Source organism: Mugil cephalus, chromosome 3 (assembly GCF_022458985.1).
Source record: "Mugil cephalus isolate CIBA_MC_2020 chromosome 3, CIBA_Mcephalus_1.1, whole genome shotgun sequence".
Lineage (NCBI taxonomy): Eukaryota > Metazoa > Chordata > Actinopteri > Mugiliformes > Mugilidae > Mugil > Mugil cephalus.
In genome coordinates, this window is record NC_061772.1 from 11497239 (window position 1) to 11512874 (window position 15636).

Genomic DNA, 15636 nt, shown 5'->3' on the forward strand with positions numbered 1-15636 from the left:
ATAAAAAAAAAGAGGAGTGAAAACATTGCACTCTTTCCACTAATATCTTCTTATGTCATCTGGTTGAAAAATATTTGCCTGCAGGTCAGGGCTCCCCCCTGTTAGAAAAAGGCTTCTTAAAACGCTTCACGGCTCTCTGCTACATTAAATATCTGGCCTCTGCATCCCATTTACCGCTGCTGGCTATTAGAGAGAGGGACAGAGAGGGAGACGGAGAGGGGGAGAGGGAAACAAGGAGGTGTGAATGTGACTGTGAGAGAGAGGGAACAGGAGGCAAGGAAGAAGGAGGGATGTCTGAGTGGAGGGAGACCAGAGGCTTGTCATTCGCAAAGCGAGTGATGGAGCCCAAGAAGATTTTACGTTTGTGTTTTTACTCTTGTTTGCCTGTTCTACGCAGCATGTCCTAATCTGTGTGCGGGTGTGTGTTTGTATATTTAGTGCCCTTGGCAAGAGCAGGAGATCTGGCCATTGAGAATGGACAGTAGTTAGCCACCCACTGGAGCAAGCTGCTCCCATTTCCTCTTCCCTCCTATCCTCCCCCCATCCTTACCCCCTCCCATTCTTTATTTTCGTGCTTTTTTGTGCAATTGTCAAGCATAAATGTAGATGAACACACCTCCATTAATAATATAATATTAATGTCACCTCTCCCTTGACACTCTGATGGTTCCCATTCACAAGGCACTAAAACGCACAATAAAATAAAGCATTACAACAAGAATGGAAATCTTGGCTAGTGGCTCAGTCTGGGCTTTTCAAACAACTGGACTGTGCTGCATTACCAGTGACTCACTCCCGTCCAACGTGTAGCCAAGCAAACGCTGACAACTTTCCAGCAAGGTCTGCAAACAGCTGAATCTGTGTTGTCCTTCTTGTTGGTCTGCTGACCTCTGCTCAGAGGTCGCTGTGGGGGGCTATTGCCAATGGAAAATGTTTAAAACCTGTAATAACTGAGAACCTTCACAGATACGTGGAGGAGAGACAGCTAACGTTGCTAATGCAAATATAATAAGTGTGGGTCCTTGTCTTTTCACCAGTTTGCAGTTCTTATTTGTGATTGTTTCCCCACTGTATCACTAAAGAATCAAAATTACGAGTTTCAGTGCTAAGTAAGTGTAGAGGTTTTCAAAGTTTCTCTCTGGGAATGGACCCCCACTTTTCTATTGTTTGTCTAATAGTAACATGGAAGTTGTGGCCTGACCAAGGGTAAGTGCCTTCTGATTGGTGGTTAGCAGACCAATCAGAAGGCCAACGAGAAACGTCAATTCACCATTCTCAGTAGAACTTGAACAGGAAGCTTCTGCTGAGGTTCAGCAGACATCTGCATGGGGTTGGAACAAATATTTTAGTGTGGGAGCCTCCATATTTATTATTTTTTAAATTCTATTTGTATTTGATTACATTACTCTTGTGTCACTTTGCAACTATCACTTCATGGGAGCAACAGCAATAAACCAATTTTATAATTAATTAAGTATTCCTGGTTTCTCTGTTTCTCTGTTTATCTGTGTTAAATCAGTGAGGTGCTTACTGACGGCCGCCACTCTAGAAGAAACACACATACCAGATACAACAACAAATGTGAAGAATCAGAGACAAAAGACGGATTTCAAAACTGGAAGCCTGGTTTTAATTGATATTGCTCTACTGTAATAATCCTGAAAGGCATAGTCTGGAGTAACACATGTAATGTTTCAACCCATAGTAGTTTAAGTTACAGAATCATAGGTCTCTCTTTTTGCATTGAACAATATATACAATGTGAAATAAATACATTTACACAAATGGACATTATTGTTGGAGCACACTTGTATGATACACGTCACAAAAATATACAGGTAATTGTTTTTTTTTCTTTTTCTTTCTTTTACTGATGTGAAGCACATCTAAAATCTACGGACATGTTTTTAATAACACTACAGGGTCGTCTCTCGTCCACCACTCAAGGGTCCTTTAATCCTTAAACATCCCTTTTATCGAAATGTTCCCAAACAACGCCTCTCTCCCTTACATGTTTTCGTCATATTTGCAAATTCAGGCTGCAGGGAAGGCTGCAGCACAAGTGGCAGTTACATCTGGAGATTAAATACAACTAAAGGACTAAACACTGTAGAGCTGTAGATAGACAGGTTGTTGGCCTTAGCAGTTTTCAGGGGCAGCTATGGAAGATGGACAGTCCCGCTTTGTGACTATGGCTCGAAAACTCGTCTTGCTGCTCCAGCCGATTGTTACATGGAGTGTTTGCATATGAGGAATCTAATGAGGATCTAATCACGTGATGCCCAAAGTGCAACCTGGTCAAACTCTTTGAATCAGTGTCTCTGCAAAAAAAAAGAAAAGAAAACTTAAACAAAACAGTCCTTCTTCCACTGCTCCTCATGGAAATACCAGTTCAGTTTGTTGTTATTTATGAGGTCTTAACACTAAATGCAAAATCAATCTAATAGATACATCAGTATTTGGATGTAAAACCCAACACAAACGTGTGCAACTCTTGCCTCGTCATAGCACAGGTTTCAAAATATTGCTTTGTAACAAGGTATAATTAAAAAAAAAAAAAAAAAAAGACAACGTAAAAGGTAAAACGCTTTGTCCTGTACATCTAAATAAAACTGTGACTATGAGCAGCGAGTTACATCAAACCATCCGAAAGAAACATCCCCCTCCTGACTTTAGCTGCTCCAGTGTTTCTGTCTGAAATGGCCCTGGTCAACTAACCAAAGTGGCACCAGTCCCATTTTCCAACATGGCTGTGAATTTAGTTCAGCTCAGTGTTATTCACCCCATAGAGACATGGAACACCTCTCTTTGTGTTGAATTGTTCAGGAGTACGCATGACCGCTTAGAACAGTAAAAGAAGTGAAACGATAGTAAGAAAAGAGCCCCTTTCTTCCAGGAGGTTCCTGGAGAATAATGTACAGAGGATGGAACTAAACACTATCGTTCTGACTGCGGGGCTGTAGTCTAAGTCAAAATAGGAAATTCATCTTGACCTAGAAATTTCTTGCATGCAGTTGTGAAAAAATCTTTTCTATGTATTTCCTTTAAAAAACAACAGACCTTAAAACCTTTGATTAACTTTTAAGAGCATTTAGCCTGGAAGCCAACCTCAACTTCCCTGGTCTGGAGTCTCTCCGTTGGGAACAGATTACGCCCTGGCAAAGATCTACCGGGCCAATCAAGCTGTTTTAGCAGGCTTTAAGCAGCGATGGACAGAAGAGTAACGTTGTCATCCACGTCCTCTAAGTGCCGAGGAGCTGAGTTGGATTGACTAGCTGTAGAAACTATTCAAATGCCTGCAGAGGTATTTTGTTTCTCGCAAACACGCCAAGGGTCAAATGGAAACCCAGTGGTGCGTTAGCAGACTCGTATTCTCATAAGAACTGAGTCTGGCTACATCAGGCAACAGAATATTTATATTCCATTGTGATGGTGTGATTAGTGCATATGCATATGCATATGCATATGCATATGTATCTATACTGTTAATCTGCATCGACATGTAGAGTGAGATCATTTGAAGAGTTGGCGAAATTGGAGGTTTTAATGCCTATTTTGTGGTTTAGGTCCAATAGAATGTAGAACCACGTCTGCACAATGTCATGAATGCATGGTGTAGAAAAACAGCAAGCACAAACTAAACACATCATACTGACGTGTTTCAGTGTTTGTAGTAAAGGAAAAGTTTTTCTAGGAAATAAGCTGAAAAAAAAAGGTTTGTCTTTGTATTTCCTCTTTTAGCCTGCTGCAACAGCAAGTATAATGAGCTGTATGGAAGGCAGTTATATACAGCAAGTTTATCAAAAAAGAGTCACCTACAGTTCTGAATTACTCAAATGTCCTTTTCATTTCAGCTTTATTTAACCTAAAGATATACAGTATATTGTTTAATCTACAGGAAAGTTACACAAATGATCCCTTTTTAAATGCTCGTTAAGGTATTTCTTCATTTAGATACTAAATATTTCATTATTTATGTATAGTTTGGTAAAGATGAATATTGTAATTTGATCCTGGTGGTCTTAAGTTTCTAGAAGAAGAGTCTTGTATCCGGTTCGGTTCATTGTCAGAGAATCCGGTGCCTGGACCCCCAGCGGACTGATCCGACAGACAGACAGAAAGACAGACAGCATGGCCTCTATTCTACTCTGTGTCGTCTAAAGAAGAAGCACACGGCACAAGAACGGGAATCACCACAAGAGAAAAGTACACAGCAACGCCTTAGAGGACTGAACAGAGGAGGAAAGGATCAAACAGAAACAGAAGTTTAGAACTGAAACAGAGAAAACCCAAAGAAAGAGGTCTTTTTCTTGGTAGAAAAAACAGCAAACATGAAACACACAGGCTGAACTACATTTTTTTTTCTTTTTTCTCTGTTTTGTTTCCAATAAAATGTCTTATGTTAGAATTATAATCTGTATAATTTACAATATACAATGTTTAAGAAGGCTGAGAAAATACCCCTTACTAATAATACTGATGTTTGATGTTAGAGATCAACTACACTTAAACTGCAGCGCTCCTCGGCTGTGACAAGTTGCCATTTTATATTAGATTACACTGTCGTCTACTTTACACGTTTTGGCATTCTTATTCGGCTTTAGAAAATGCATAAACAAAAACTAGAAAAAAAATCCCTCGACTGTCTACCCGTTAAAGCTGTGATCAGTCAACCACGCATTACATCATCAAGTCAGAGCCACTGCATTTGACTGTAACATGTAAGACAGCTTCCTGTCTGCTCAGCTTCTCCACTTCCTGTTTCCAGAGAATCCCTTTGAAGTTCAACGTTAAACCTGCTAACAGCGGACATAATTTGAAGTATGTTAAAGCTACAACTTACTTAGTTATCTTTAAGGCTACTACATCAGATTCAAAGGAGCAGTGTGGAGGATTTAGAGTATGTGTAACCATGTTTTCATCAGTGTATAATCACCACAATCAAAAGTTTGTTACCTTAAAATGAGCGATTTGTATCTTTGTAGGGAGAACATCCTTTTCTACAGTGGCCCAGAATGGACAAACTGAATAGTGGCTCTAAAGAAAGCCTTTGGGGTTTTTTACTCTGAAGTGATGACAAATGTAGTTTCTCCTACATGACTGGTAATGGACCGATGATGGAGAGTTATTCAGTTGATTGCAATCTTCAACCTTACCAACAGGTGTCACAAAATCGTACGCACTGGTCCTTTAAATATCAACATAAGATAGACAGGTAGGTAACAAGATAAGAGGAACATTTAGGGATATCGGTCAAACTGCTTTTCCTGTATTCCTCTTTAGAAGTTCAGATGGCTTTTGGTAAACAGATTTAATCGTTGCAACATCTAATTTTCCTTTGAGTTGCAAGTGGGGGGGCGGCAAGCTAACAGGAAGTGGCTAATGTCATTTGATTTGGTTTTAAATTTTGCTAGAACCATTTAAAGTACCTCAAAATTTAGTCAAGTTCTTCTGATGGTCCCCATACTCGGTCACATGGCCAAAAACAAACAAACAAAGAAACAAAAAAAAAAAAAACGTACACCTTGGGCTGCAAATGGACAAAAACCATGTATCATCAGTTCGACTGTTTTCAGCAAAGAACAGTTGATCAGGTAAAGGGTGACCTGCAAAGCCTGGGCACGAGAACACGTGATGATTCCAAACAGGATCTTTTTGCGTTTAGCTGCTTTTGATTGTTCATTAACACGGCCTCTCGCCAACAGTCTTTATCTGAAAACAGCAGTAACATCTTGTGCTGCCATTCCTGGTCCATAATTTTCCTGTCTAACCGTCATGAACGAAGGAAATGTTGAACGTTTTCTAATAGCTTATGGCAAGTTACACAGAGATAAAGAGAAGCTACAGATTCTTCTTCAAATCCTCACCCTCTCGCTCCAAAATTTAAGACTGGCACGTAATGTTAATATTGCAGACTTAGTCCATATGCACAAACCCCTCCTTTAAAAACCACTATTGCTCAGAGTTTCTAAGATAAACGCTGATTTGTTAATACATTATTACTTGTTATATTTATATATATATATATATGATAATTGCTGAACGTGGTCAAGCTGATAGAAAAAAAGGAACGACATATTGATTGATTCAGTTTTAAGAAGACAATATTAATAACAAAAACAAAAGCCGTGTTATATGTCATATACAGGATGACAACTATTTACAATCCTAATATCGGTACCATCGGTAAGATTATTTTCAAGGTAGAAATTAAGAAAAAAACGAGGAGTTTCAAAGCAACGATTGTTGTTCCTCAGTCGTTTTTGTCAGCACGCCTCTCCATCTGGTTCGTACTGCGTTAGGCTCCCCCTACACTCCCTGAATGAGTCACAAAAACATCTCGGTACTGACGAGAGAAGACATGAGCTGGAATTAGTGAGAACAACGGGCCGAAGAGGGTGGTGCCGAGGTGGAGTTTCTGGAGTGCGGGTAATGAGCATGGCCTGGACTATTCTTAATGGCACATTGACGGACTGAAATTTCTACTGACTGGTATGTGAAGAGCTGCAAACCGGGGCCACCAAGAAGCTAAAAGTGTTCCAACCAGATGTCCAAATGCAAGAAGAGTGTTGGCTAGATCGCAGAGCACTGCAGACAATGTGAACCGAGCCCACATCTGTCTGTTAGCCAAGCAGGAACCCATTCTTGACAGTATAGATAATTATTAAGTTGTAAGTTTGAAGTAATATTGCTACAGTCAATCAGACCTCAAGCGTTTAGAAATCTGAAAGCATTTTTAGCTCCACTACGCATACAAACGCTCGTACTGTGATAATACTGACAGGTTTGGGAGGCCAGGATCACAGGAACCTCAGAGAATACAACAAATAAGTAAAGTTGTGGTTGAAGTAACGGGAGTCATGGGAAACCAGGGACTGAATTTAGGGAGAACCAGAAAGTGTTTCCAACAGTTGTTTCCAATCCTGGTCCTAGAAAACACTGCTGGTTTTCATAATAATCAGATTGTTTCTTACAATTACTGTTAGAGCAGAGAACCAGCGGTACTCTTGAGGCCCAGGACTGAAAGCCACTGACAGACCAAACCAGAAAGAGTTTTGGGTTATGACAGTAAAGTTTGCTGGCATCCTCTGAATGGATGATTCCATTCTTTGGCAGGGCAAATCTCCTCTTCTTTTCTTTCTGTCCATCCATTCAAATCTGTACATGTACATTGACAACAAACGTCATTAATCCTTCCCAAGTGTTATTTTCCCCCCCGCTTGTCTTCTTCTTGAACATTTAAAAAACTTTGCTGGGGGAAAGAGAGACACGAGTCTCTCAGAACTAAAATCAAGAGTTTCTTTTAAATGTGTCCTCATTTAAATGTTTCATTAATAACATCTTAACTGTTATTAAATGCATAAGAGAGTTTCCGTCGTCAGTGTCTTGAGTCACACTGTGGTAACTGTTAAGTAATTGTGTTTAAGTAATTTCGGGGAAATATCTTTGTCCCTTGGTAATCGGGGGTCACATCAGTCTGTCAGCATCTTCCCCAAATCAGAGGGTCAAGTGGCCGCCCTGGTGTCCAAGACAGTGGTGGTTCAGAGGTCAGGAGACATGTTCAGATAGTTTCTTTAGCCACAGACGGGTGACTAAACGTCAGAGACATTTTATGTGTGTGTGTGTGTGTATAAGTGAGAAAGAGAAAGAGGTCATTCAAAGTTGTTGTTCAGAGTTAGATTTGAAGCGCAGGTGGTTGAGACGGTCGTCCAGCTGTCCTTCCATCTAGTCCCCGTCCTCAGACCTTGGCTTCCAGCAGCTCCAAGAAGAGTTTGTGCATTGGGACTTTGCCATCCTGCTTGATGCTGTAGAAGTGCTGCACAGCCTTGGTGGAGGTCTGGCGGAGCAGGGGGAGAGTCATGAGCAGCTTGCCCGCCCGGCGGGGATCCTCCTGGTGCTGGGAGGCCTCGTAGTCCTGCAGGGCCTCGTGGAGCACGTCCTGGAGCTTCTGCACTGCATCCACATCTTCAATGTGCATGGAGTCTGAAGACAGAGGACGCACAACATGTAACTACAATTCAAAAGCAAACATTTGATCAGGTGTTTACAGTAAAATATACATTCAACGTTGTCCACTGATGAGATTTAAAGTCCATTTTCAACAGAGACACCGGGCCTTTCTAAAATAAGCCCATCATTCTGTTAAATGGCAGATGTTCTAAACTTCAAGTTGGGCAGTGCAGAGAACCCCCACAACTCTCTGAGAAGTTTTCAACAGTAAGTGTCTTCACTACGCTTGCCCCCCCATCTGTGATGCTGTTTATTCAGAGTAACAGAGAAAATTCAGTCCAAACAAATAGAAACAATGCAGCAATGATCCTGAGAAAACATCATTTCAGGTTGTAAAGTCTACAAATGTAAATTGTATTGACATTCCACTGCTTTCTACATCTGCTGCAAACGTGCAAAAAAAAAAAAAAAAAAAAAAAACCTATTTACATTTGCACTCGAAAATAAATCACAGAAATACACTGGTATTTTGACTGTTGAGATCTTAGCAAACAAAAGCTCATTGTAGTAGCGTTAAAACGACTGTGAATGTGTGACTGCTCTTCAGTGCACAACAGCACTATAAAAGCATCTGTTCTGGTTGAAAGTAAATGCGCGAATGGTGCTTTTTATCCACAGCCAGCTCTCTTCTCTGTCTTTAAAGTGCGGATCTGTGGGTGTGATGAATGGACGGGCAAAGAGACGAGTGGGCGGAGAAAAAAAGACGCAGACTTGTAGAATGATGAAGAGACGCAGGAACACCTGAGAGCTCGTGGCTGCACGCTGTCTCTGAGCAGGCATGCAAGGTGTGTGTTTCAGCCTATGTGGCAGTAAAGGCTGAGAATGTCCCTCAATAATAATGCTCTATATTGCCCCTTAGGGAGGCAAAGTCTTAATGTGAGCTGGCCTTTAGCTCCCAACCTCCGATCAATGGGTCCGATCAATGGCTACATGCATGTTAAATAATAATCACAAGACAACTATTGATAGGCCACCTCTGCCCACCACACACACCTACACACACACACACACACACGCACACACACACACAAAACAGATCTACAGAGGTGATGAGGCCTATGAGTGTATGTTCACACTTTAAAAAGGCCGTGGCATTTTATATAAAATCTAAAGGTAAATTTGTTTTTTATCACAGACCCACTTTTTACTATCTTCACCACGCTTTTGAGGACTGTAAGGTAGAAACACAGGTGTTTAATATTAAGATAGTGGGGTTGATTTGTGTGTGTAACTGGTGGATTCAACTGAAAAGTTTATTTATGGAGTCACGTTTTGGTCAAAGGGACAGAGCCACTTTTAGTTCAGAATCACGGTTTGCAGCTTGCAGAGGCACACACATGCTCACACCATCCACATGCACAAAAAAGAAAGAAGAGTGTGAAAAAACTGTCTGGGCAAAACACAGTCAACACAGCCACACATATACACACACACACACACACACACACACAGATGCGGGGACTAATACACAGTGCTGGATCTATTGAGTGTAATGCATGTATCAGTATGCAGGGCCAGGCCGGTCAGTGCGTTGGATTCTGCTGGGATCAATAGAAAACTCAGCTTCCACTGGATCTCAATTTATTTTTTTTTACCTGTGCTGCACTGTTCTGCATTTTACTTTTCTGTTTGGTGACATTTTGCCGAGCAGCACTGATCATGGGGGGAGACGTCCAATTAAAGTCCACATTTTTGTTTAGACATACAGAACACACAATCTGTTGCAGTTTGTTAGGTACATGAGCGAAAACAAATACATTCTAATACAATAGTCGCGCACTAAATCCCACCTTAATGACTCATTTATGTTGAAACAGCATTAGCAAAGCGACAATTCAACCATGTGATCACTGTGGAGGATGTAGTTTGTGGCGTTTGTGTTATTTAGTCTAGAACATTGACAGAAACGGGTTTGTCAAAATACTTGTGTCAGTACAACACAAAGCAGTTCAAAGTGCACAAACCCCAGCCTTCAAAATGATAACTCAGTCCAGTCAACAGCTCTCTGTCATTTTAAACAAAAGCTAAATATCATAACCTTCATGAAGATAAGATTTAGTGCCTGAAGACTGATGCATTAGTGTACCTAATGAACTGGCAAGCCAATGCAAATTAGTGTGAATTATTTTTATGTTTTTGTCAATAAATCTTGGCCAAATACCTAAGTATCTCTTGATGAATTAATGTAACACAGAGTTATCCTGTTAAGTCACAAGCAGCGCAAAATGCAAAATTAATTACCTATGTCAGTCAATGACAACACTTCCACTTCCTCTCTTTATTCCTAGATTTGTTCTTTGCAGAAGTTACACTACCAGTTTAATGAGTTTCACATTGTGTTGTGCGCTCAGTATTTAAGCTGGCGGACGTGGCTTCTGCCTGTGCTGTGACCCGCGGTACACTCACAAGTAAAACAGCAGACGTTAATGAGCACAAGCACACGAGGCAGTTAAAACGCACATGTTAACATGGAACTCACAACACATGCACGCTCATAAATGAATGCACACGCGAGCACAGACACACGCGTGTCTCCCGTTTCCCATGGCTAGTTTAGCTTTCTTTACATGTGGGGCACGTTTGCTAACATTTCTTAAGGCTTGGCTTCATTAATGCAGACGATTAGCATCCTGCGAATTAATTAGTGTCAGTGCCCTTCAAAATGCTAATGCTAGCATTCTGTTGTCTTGAAGAGCAGCTAGAGAGGCTGGGCAATGATACAAAGTACTTATTTGGGCGTCAGCTGTTTCGATTGCAGTCAGATAAAAGAATAGCTGTTTGAAATGTGAGTTCTCTTTTAGAGTGATGTAAGCTTCTGACACGGTTTAGCAACATGCCATCATAACGAAAGACTTATTTTCTCTCTGTCAGTCAGCCCCCGTCCAGCAGTTCTTTTGTCTTTAGCAGGAAGATATTTTAATGCACCTGATATAATTTATTAACACTTAATATGTAAAAACAATAAGATAAACAAGGATTTATTGATAAGAAAAAACATGTTTTTTTTTTTTGGCCAGGTACACGTGTCCACCTCCTGTGTAAACGTGGGTGGACACAGTATTGGAAACACAATTCAATATAATGTAGTCCAATACAAACCCAGCACTAACTCAGAAGTTGAAGCTGAATCTAGAGCTTCTCAAAGGAGGAGGGTTATTTGCTGTTTGGATTGTTTTCTCACGCCAAATAACGATTAATAAATGATCTGCACAATAATCTGCAGATTAACAGCAATAAAAATTAGTCGGATCAATACCTTCTGATTACAGTGAAGACAAAGCTTTGCTGCAGGACTGTTGTCCCAAGAAATTAATTTATTCTTATTTGCAGCTATTTGTCCCTTAAAAGATCGGGGAAATATTACTATTATTTATGGTTTAATCACGGCTGTTTGCAACATAATTTGTCATTCCTCTAATCATCGCCGTGATCATCAACACTGTTGTCCAGCTGGCTGAGGCAGTGGGCTTTCTTAACTTCAGTCGACAGCATAAATGCACCAACAGACACACCTACACACACAAACACAAACACACACACACACAGGCAGAGGCAAAGGATTGATTGTCACACAAAGCCCCCAGGAAAACAACATGTCAATATTTTCTGCATGTGCATAACAGTATGTACTCCGAGTGTGTGTGAGCAAACACTTTTCAGTGATTTATATTTAGGTACACGCTAAAGTCCCATGTTCGACTGTGTGTACACGTACAGTATATATGAGAGAGATTGAATAGGCATGTTTGAGCGAAAGTGTATGTGTGCAAGAATGCGTGCGTGCGCTGATGGTGTCAGAACCAGAACAAAAGCCCCCCCTCTCTATTCAAAGCTCTCTCATTGCATTCTCCCATTTAAACACATTGTATTGACAGCTCCCCCCTTGTAATTAAAGAGTACTGAAGAGCTGGCCGGCATCCAAGACAAAGTTCAAAAGACGGGTCATGGGAGGAAGAAGGCGTGTGTGTGTGTGTGTGTGTGTGTGTGTGTGTGAGAGAGTGCGAGTGCGTGCGTGTGTGTCAGTCAGCTGTCGATGCAGCTGGATACATCAGAGAGGGGGCCTTATCGACAGATTTTGGGTTCTAATGATTTCACCTTATTTAACAGGCATCTGAAGAGACGACTATGCTAATTGTAAAAAGGATCGCCACTTTGTTTGGGGGTGGGGTTCAGGTTGACTGTGTGTGTGTGTGTGAGTTTGTGCTGCCGTTAACGTGCGAGTATATTGTTTTGCGTCCACAAGATCAGACAACAGTGAAAGTGGGAATCTTGACAGCTGCTTATGTTTCCAAAGAATAAATATCTCCCCGTGTGTAAGCATGTGTCACGTGTAGATGTTGTGTGTGTCTGGATGCCGAGGACTGAAATCAGTCCTCTGACGGTTCAGCTTAAATGAGCCCCAGGGGACCGGAGATTCCTTGGATTAACTCCCTTCCACCAGGCAGACGCAGATGTGCAGACAGAAAGAAAATCAGCAGAAGAGGAAGCATTTCATACCTGAGTTAGCCAAAGCGATGGCCTTGAGAGTGACAAATTCCTCCTTCTCTAGCTTCATAGATTTGTACTTCTTGACCAGTTGAAGGATGGCATTGTTCAGGTCCAGAAGTCCCGCCAGCTTCGACTGGTCCTCGTCCATTATGTAGTCCTCAGCATACACCAACTAGAAAACAGATGGAGTCGGAGACGTTAGAAAGATGTTAGAATTCACGAGCACAGGAAACAAACAGAGGCAACACGCACCTTGTCTTCAAATGACAGGGAGCGGTACACGACGCGCAGGATCAAGATCTCCATCCATGCACTCTGCAGTAGACTCATCTGGTCTGCCAAAGACAGCGTGGAGAAACCTGGAGAACACAGATACACAGAGGATAAGATACAAAAGGTCTCACAAGTCAGGCTTTTAAGTTGTTTCGCCATATGGAAAAAATATATCCAATGCAAAATAATGCAGGTAACTAGGTAAAGGTAGGCCGAGTGGGATTATTGTTGTGTATACTGTTCTGTTGCTTTGTAAAGTAAATGAATGGGAAATACAGAGCTAAATTAAATGAGAATAAAGCTTATTTTGAAGCCACTGAGGAGGTAAAGATCGACTCCATCCCCTCCCTGCCCACCCTCGATCCATCCACTTGACCAGAGTCCTCCTCCTCATCCTCCTCTTCCTCCTCCTCTGCCTCTGCCTCTCTCCCCTCTGTGCCCAGGGCTACTCTCTGGGGAAAGGCAGGCCTTATCTCCCCCTGACACAGCCTCCCTGGATCAATGCCGGCCATCGCTGCCTCGCCGCTCAAACACACACACTAATTGCTGCTACGGCCTCAAAACTCCTGCTTTCTCCGGTGTCAATGCCTGTCCTTCTATTTGAATATCTGTCCGTCCCTCCAATCACAATCCAGGACTTGTTTTAATCTGGCAGTGTCCGCCCGTGACACACAGCCTGTCTGGTGTTCGTTTCACCATTTTTCCATCCGTCTTGGTTCATGTCAGCCTGCGTGACCTCTCTGTTTGGGCGTATCTGTTAAATATTTGAACCTGCTGCTTTTTCGTATTGTAACGTCACATCTAATTTCGTTTCATTATGGTCTTAAGTGCAGGTCTGTCACTTGTTGTCTGTCCCTCTTAGTCTTTCTCTTTCTGTCTACCTCTTTAATGGAACACCTGCCCACTCACACCTTTCCTCACAGCTGTCCTCCGCTCACACACCTGTCCATTCGCACCTGCCTGTCTGCTTATGTGTGTGTGTTTTTGCAAGCGCAAGGCTTCATAGGAAAGGCAAAGACAGTGGGCCACGCAAGCACACCTGTCAGACCTCGCCGCAGCCCTCCGGTGCGTGTTTGTGTGTGTGTGTGCGTGTGTGTGTGTGTGTGTGTGTGTTCGTGTGTGTGTGTGTGTGTGCGTCTGAGAGCAGCATCCTGCCAGGAGAAGCAGGCAGATGAGAAGGGAGATATTTCTTCAGCAACATCTGCTGCGATGTGCCTCCTCTTTAGATGCTAGGTGTGCGAGAGTGTGCGCGTTGCTGCGTTTTTGTGTGCGTGTGCGTTAGGGGCTCTTATCTCGCAGTGTGTTGATGGGTAATGGCAGGCGTCTCATTATGTCCAGGTTGCAGGCTATTGTTGTTTGTAATGTGCTCTAATTCATTCTATCTACCACTGTTAACATCTCCGGCGCGCGCGCTAAGACAGACGCCGCGCACGCAGACACAACATCACATATGCATAGACATAAATGCATAGGAACACACTGGAATGAATCCAAATGTGTATGATTGATATACACACACACACACACACACACACACACACACGCACACACACGGCACAGTGAAGGGAGCAGTATCGTTGCCAACTGGCAGTGTCTTCTTCTACTTAATGAAATCATCAGAAGGGATTAGAGGTGAATTTCTTAAGGGGGTCTTCGTGCGCACACGCGCGCTTCTCATTCACGGAGGCAGATGTCTTTAGGGGGTCCTTAGGACTTCAGCACTCATTGTGAGCGGGGGAAATGTGCACTGGCATTGCTAAAATTAACACACATGCACTTATTGAATCAGTCCAGCTCCGGGGGCCAAGTGAAGAGTAGAAGGCATGAGTGAGGGGTTAATATCATTTAATGGTGTCACTGGTCGTGTGTTTTAACTTGCCTGTGCGTGTGTTTTCGGAGCTCGGGCATCGGGGGGCAGAACTAAGGGTTCAATCAATTCACACGCATCCCTCTGGTGGAATTTGATCCGGGCCCAATGAGGGCACACAAACACACGCGCACATACAGAACGAGCCGCATATACACAAGTACACGCACGGTGAAAAAAAAAAATTAATAAATAAAAAAATCTGTGGACATCATCTAAAAAGTAATAACAGAGTTTTTACATACACCCATCAACAAACACCTCCCTCCTAATTACACGTAAAGAGCGCACACACACACACACACACACAAAGAGGAACACCAATAATTAAAACCCTTGTGATTAATTTATTGAGCTGAAAGTGCAGCTTTTCTTATTGAGGCACATCAATGATTTTTATCAGGATGAGGTCTCTGTGTGTATATAGGTGTGCGCTGTATGTGAAACTCTCCAGGTTTATATTGTGCATGCGAACACAACGTTCACACGTGCGCTGTCGAAGCACTGCCATGTTGCTTCATCAGCATGTTTGTATTGTGTGTGTACGCAAACATTCCCGTACATGCGTTTCCACGAGCCTCTGCATGTGTGTCTCCATCTGCGTGTTGTGTGTGTGTGTGTGTGCATCTCCCTCTCCCCTCCCCACCAGCCTGTCCGCGCCGTTCAGCCATCCAATGCTTCTTATCTGTCTGATTAATAGGCGGCCGGCTTCAGGACAAATTAATTAACAGATAACGCCATCTCTCCCTTCTTCCCTTCCTCCCTTCCTCCCCTCCTTCTCATGAAGCGATCGATACAACAGAAGAAAAGAAACATCAATGGGAATTTAGTGCTGATGATGGAGAGAGAGGGGTATTGATGGAGAGAGAGAGGGAGAGAGAGAGAGAGAGAGAGTGGGATGGAGGAGAGAAGAAAGTTAAAAGGGGGAGAGGTGTTGGAAGGAGAGGTGGTGGTGGTGGAGGTGGAGGTGGTGGGGGGGTGGAGACCTTTCTTTCATA

General features: G+C 42.4%; 1 protein-coding gene across 4 annotated transcripts in view; it reads right to left on the minus strand.

Annotated features, from left to right (window-relative positions):
- Window positions 1-1607: 1607 nt before the first annotated feature.
- The window catches only part of esrrga (estrogen-related receptor gamma a), a 135046-nt gene continuing 121017 nt past the window's right edge, over window positions 1608-15636 (minus strand). For all 4 annotated transcript variants that reach the window (XM_047581304.1, XM_047581302.1, XM_047581301.1 and 1 more), the window contains 3 exons: window positions 12751-12857; window positions 12508-12670; window positions 1608-7983 (listed from right to left, as the gene is read on the minus strand). In XM_047581304.1, coding sequence (XP_047437260.1) covers window positions 7739-7983; window positions 12508-12670; window positions 12751-12857 — 515 coding nt within the window. In that variant the 3' untranslated portion in view covers window positions 1608-7738. The remainder of the gene's footprint in view (window positions 7984-12507; window positions 12671-12750; window positions 12858-15636) is intronic.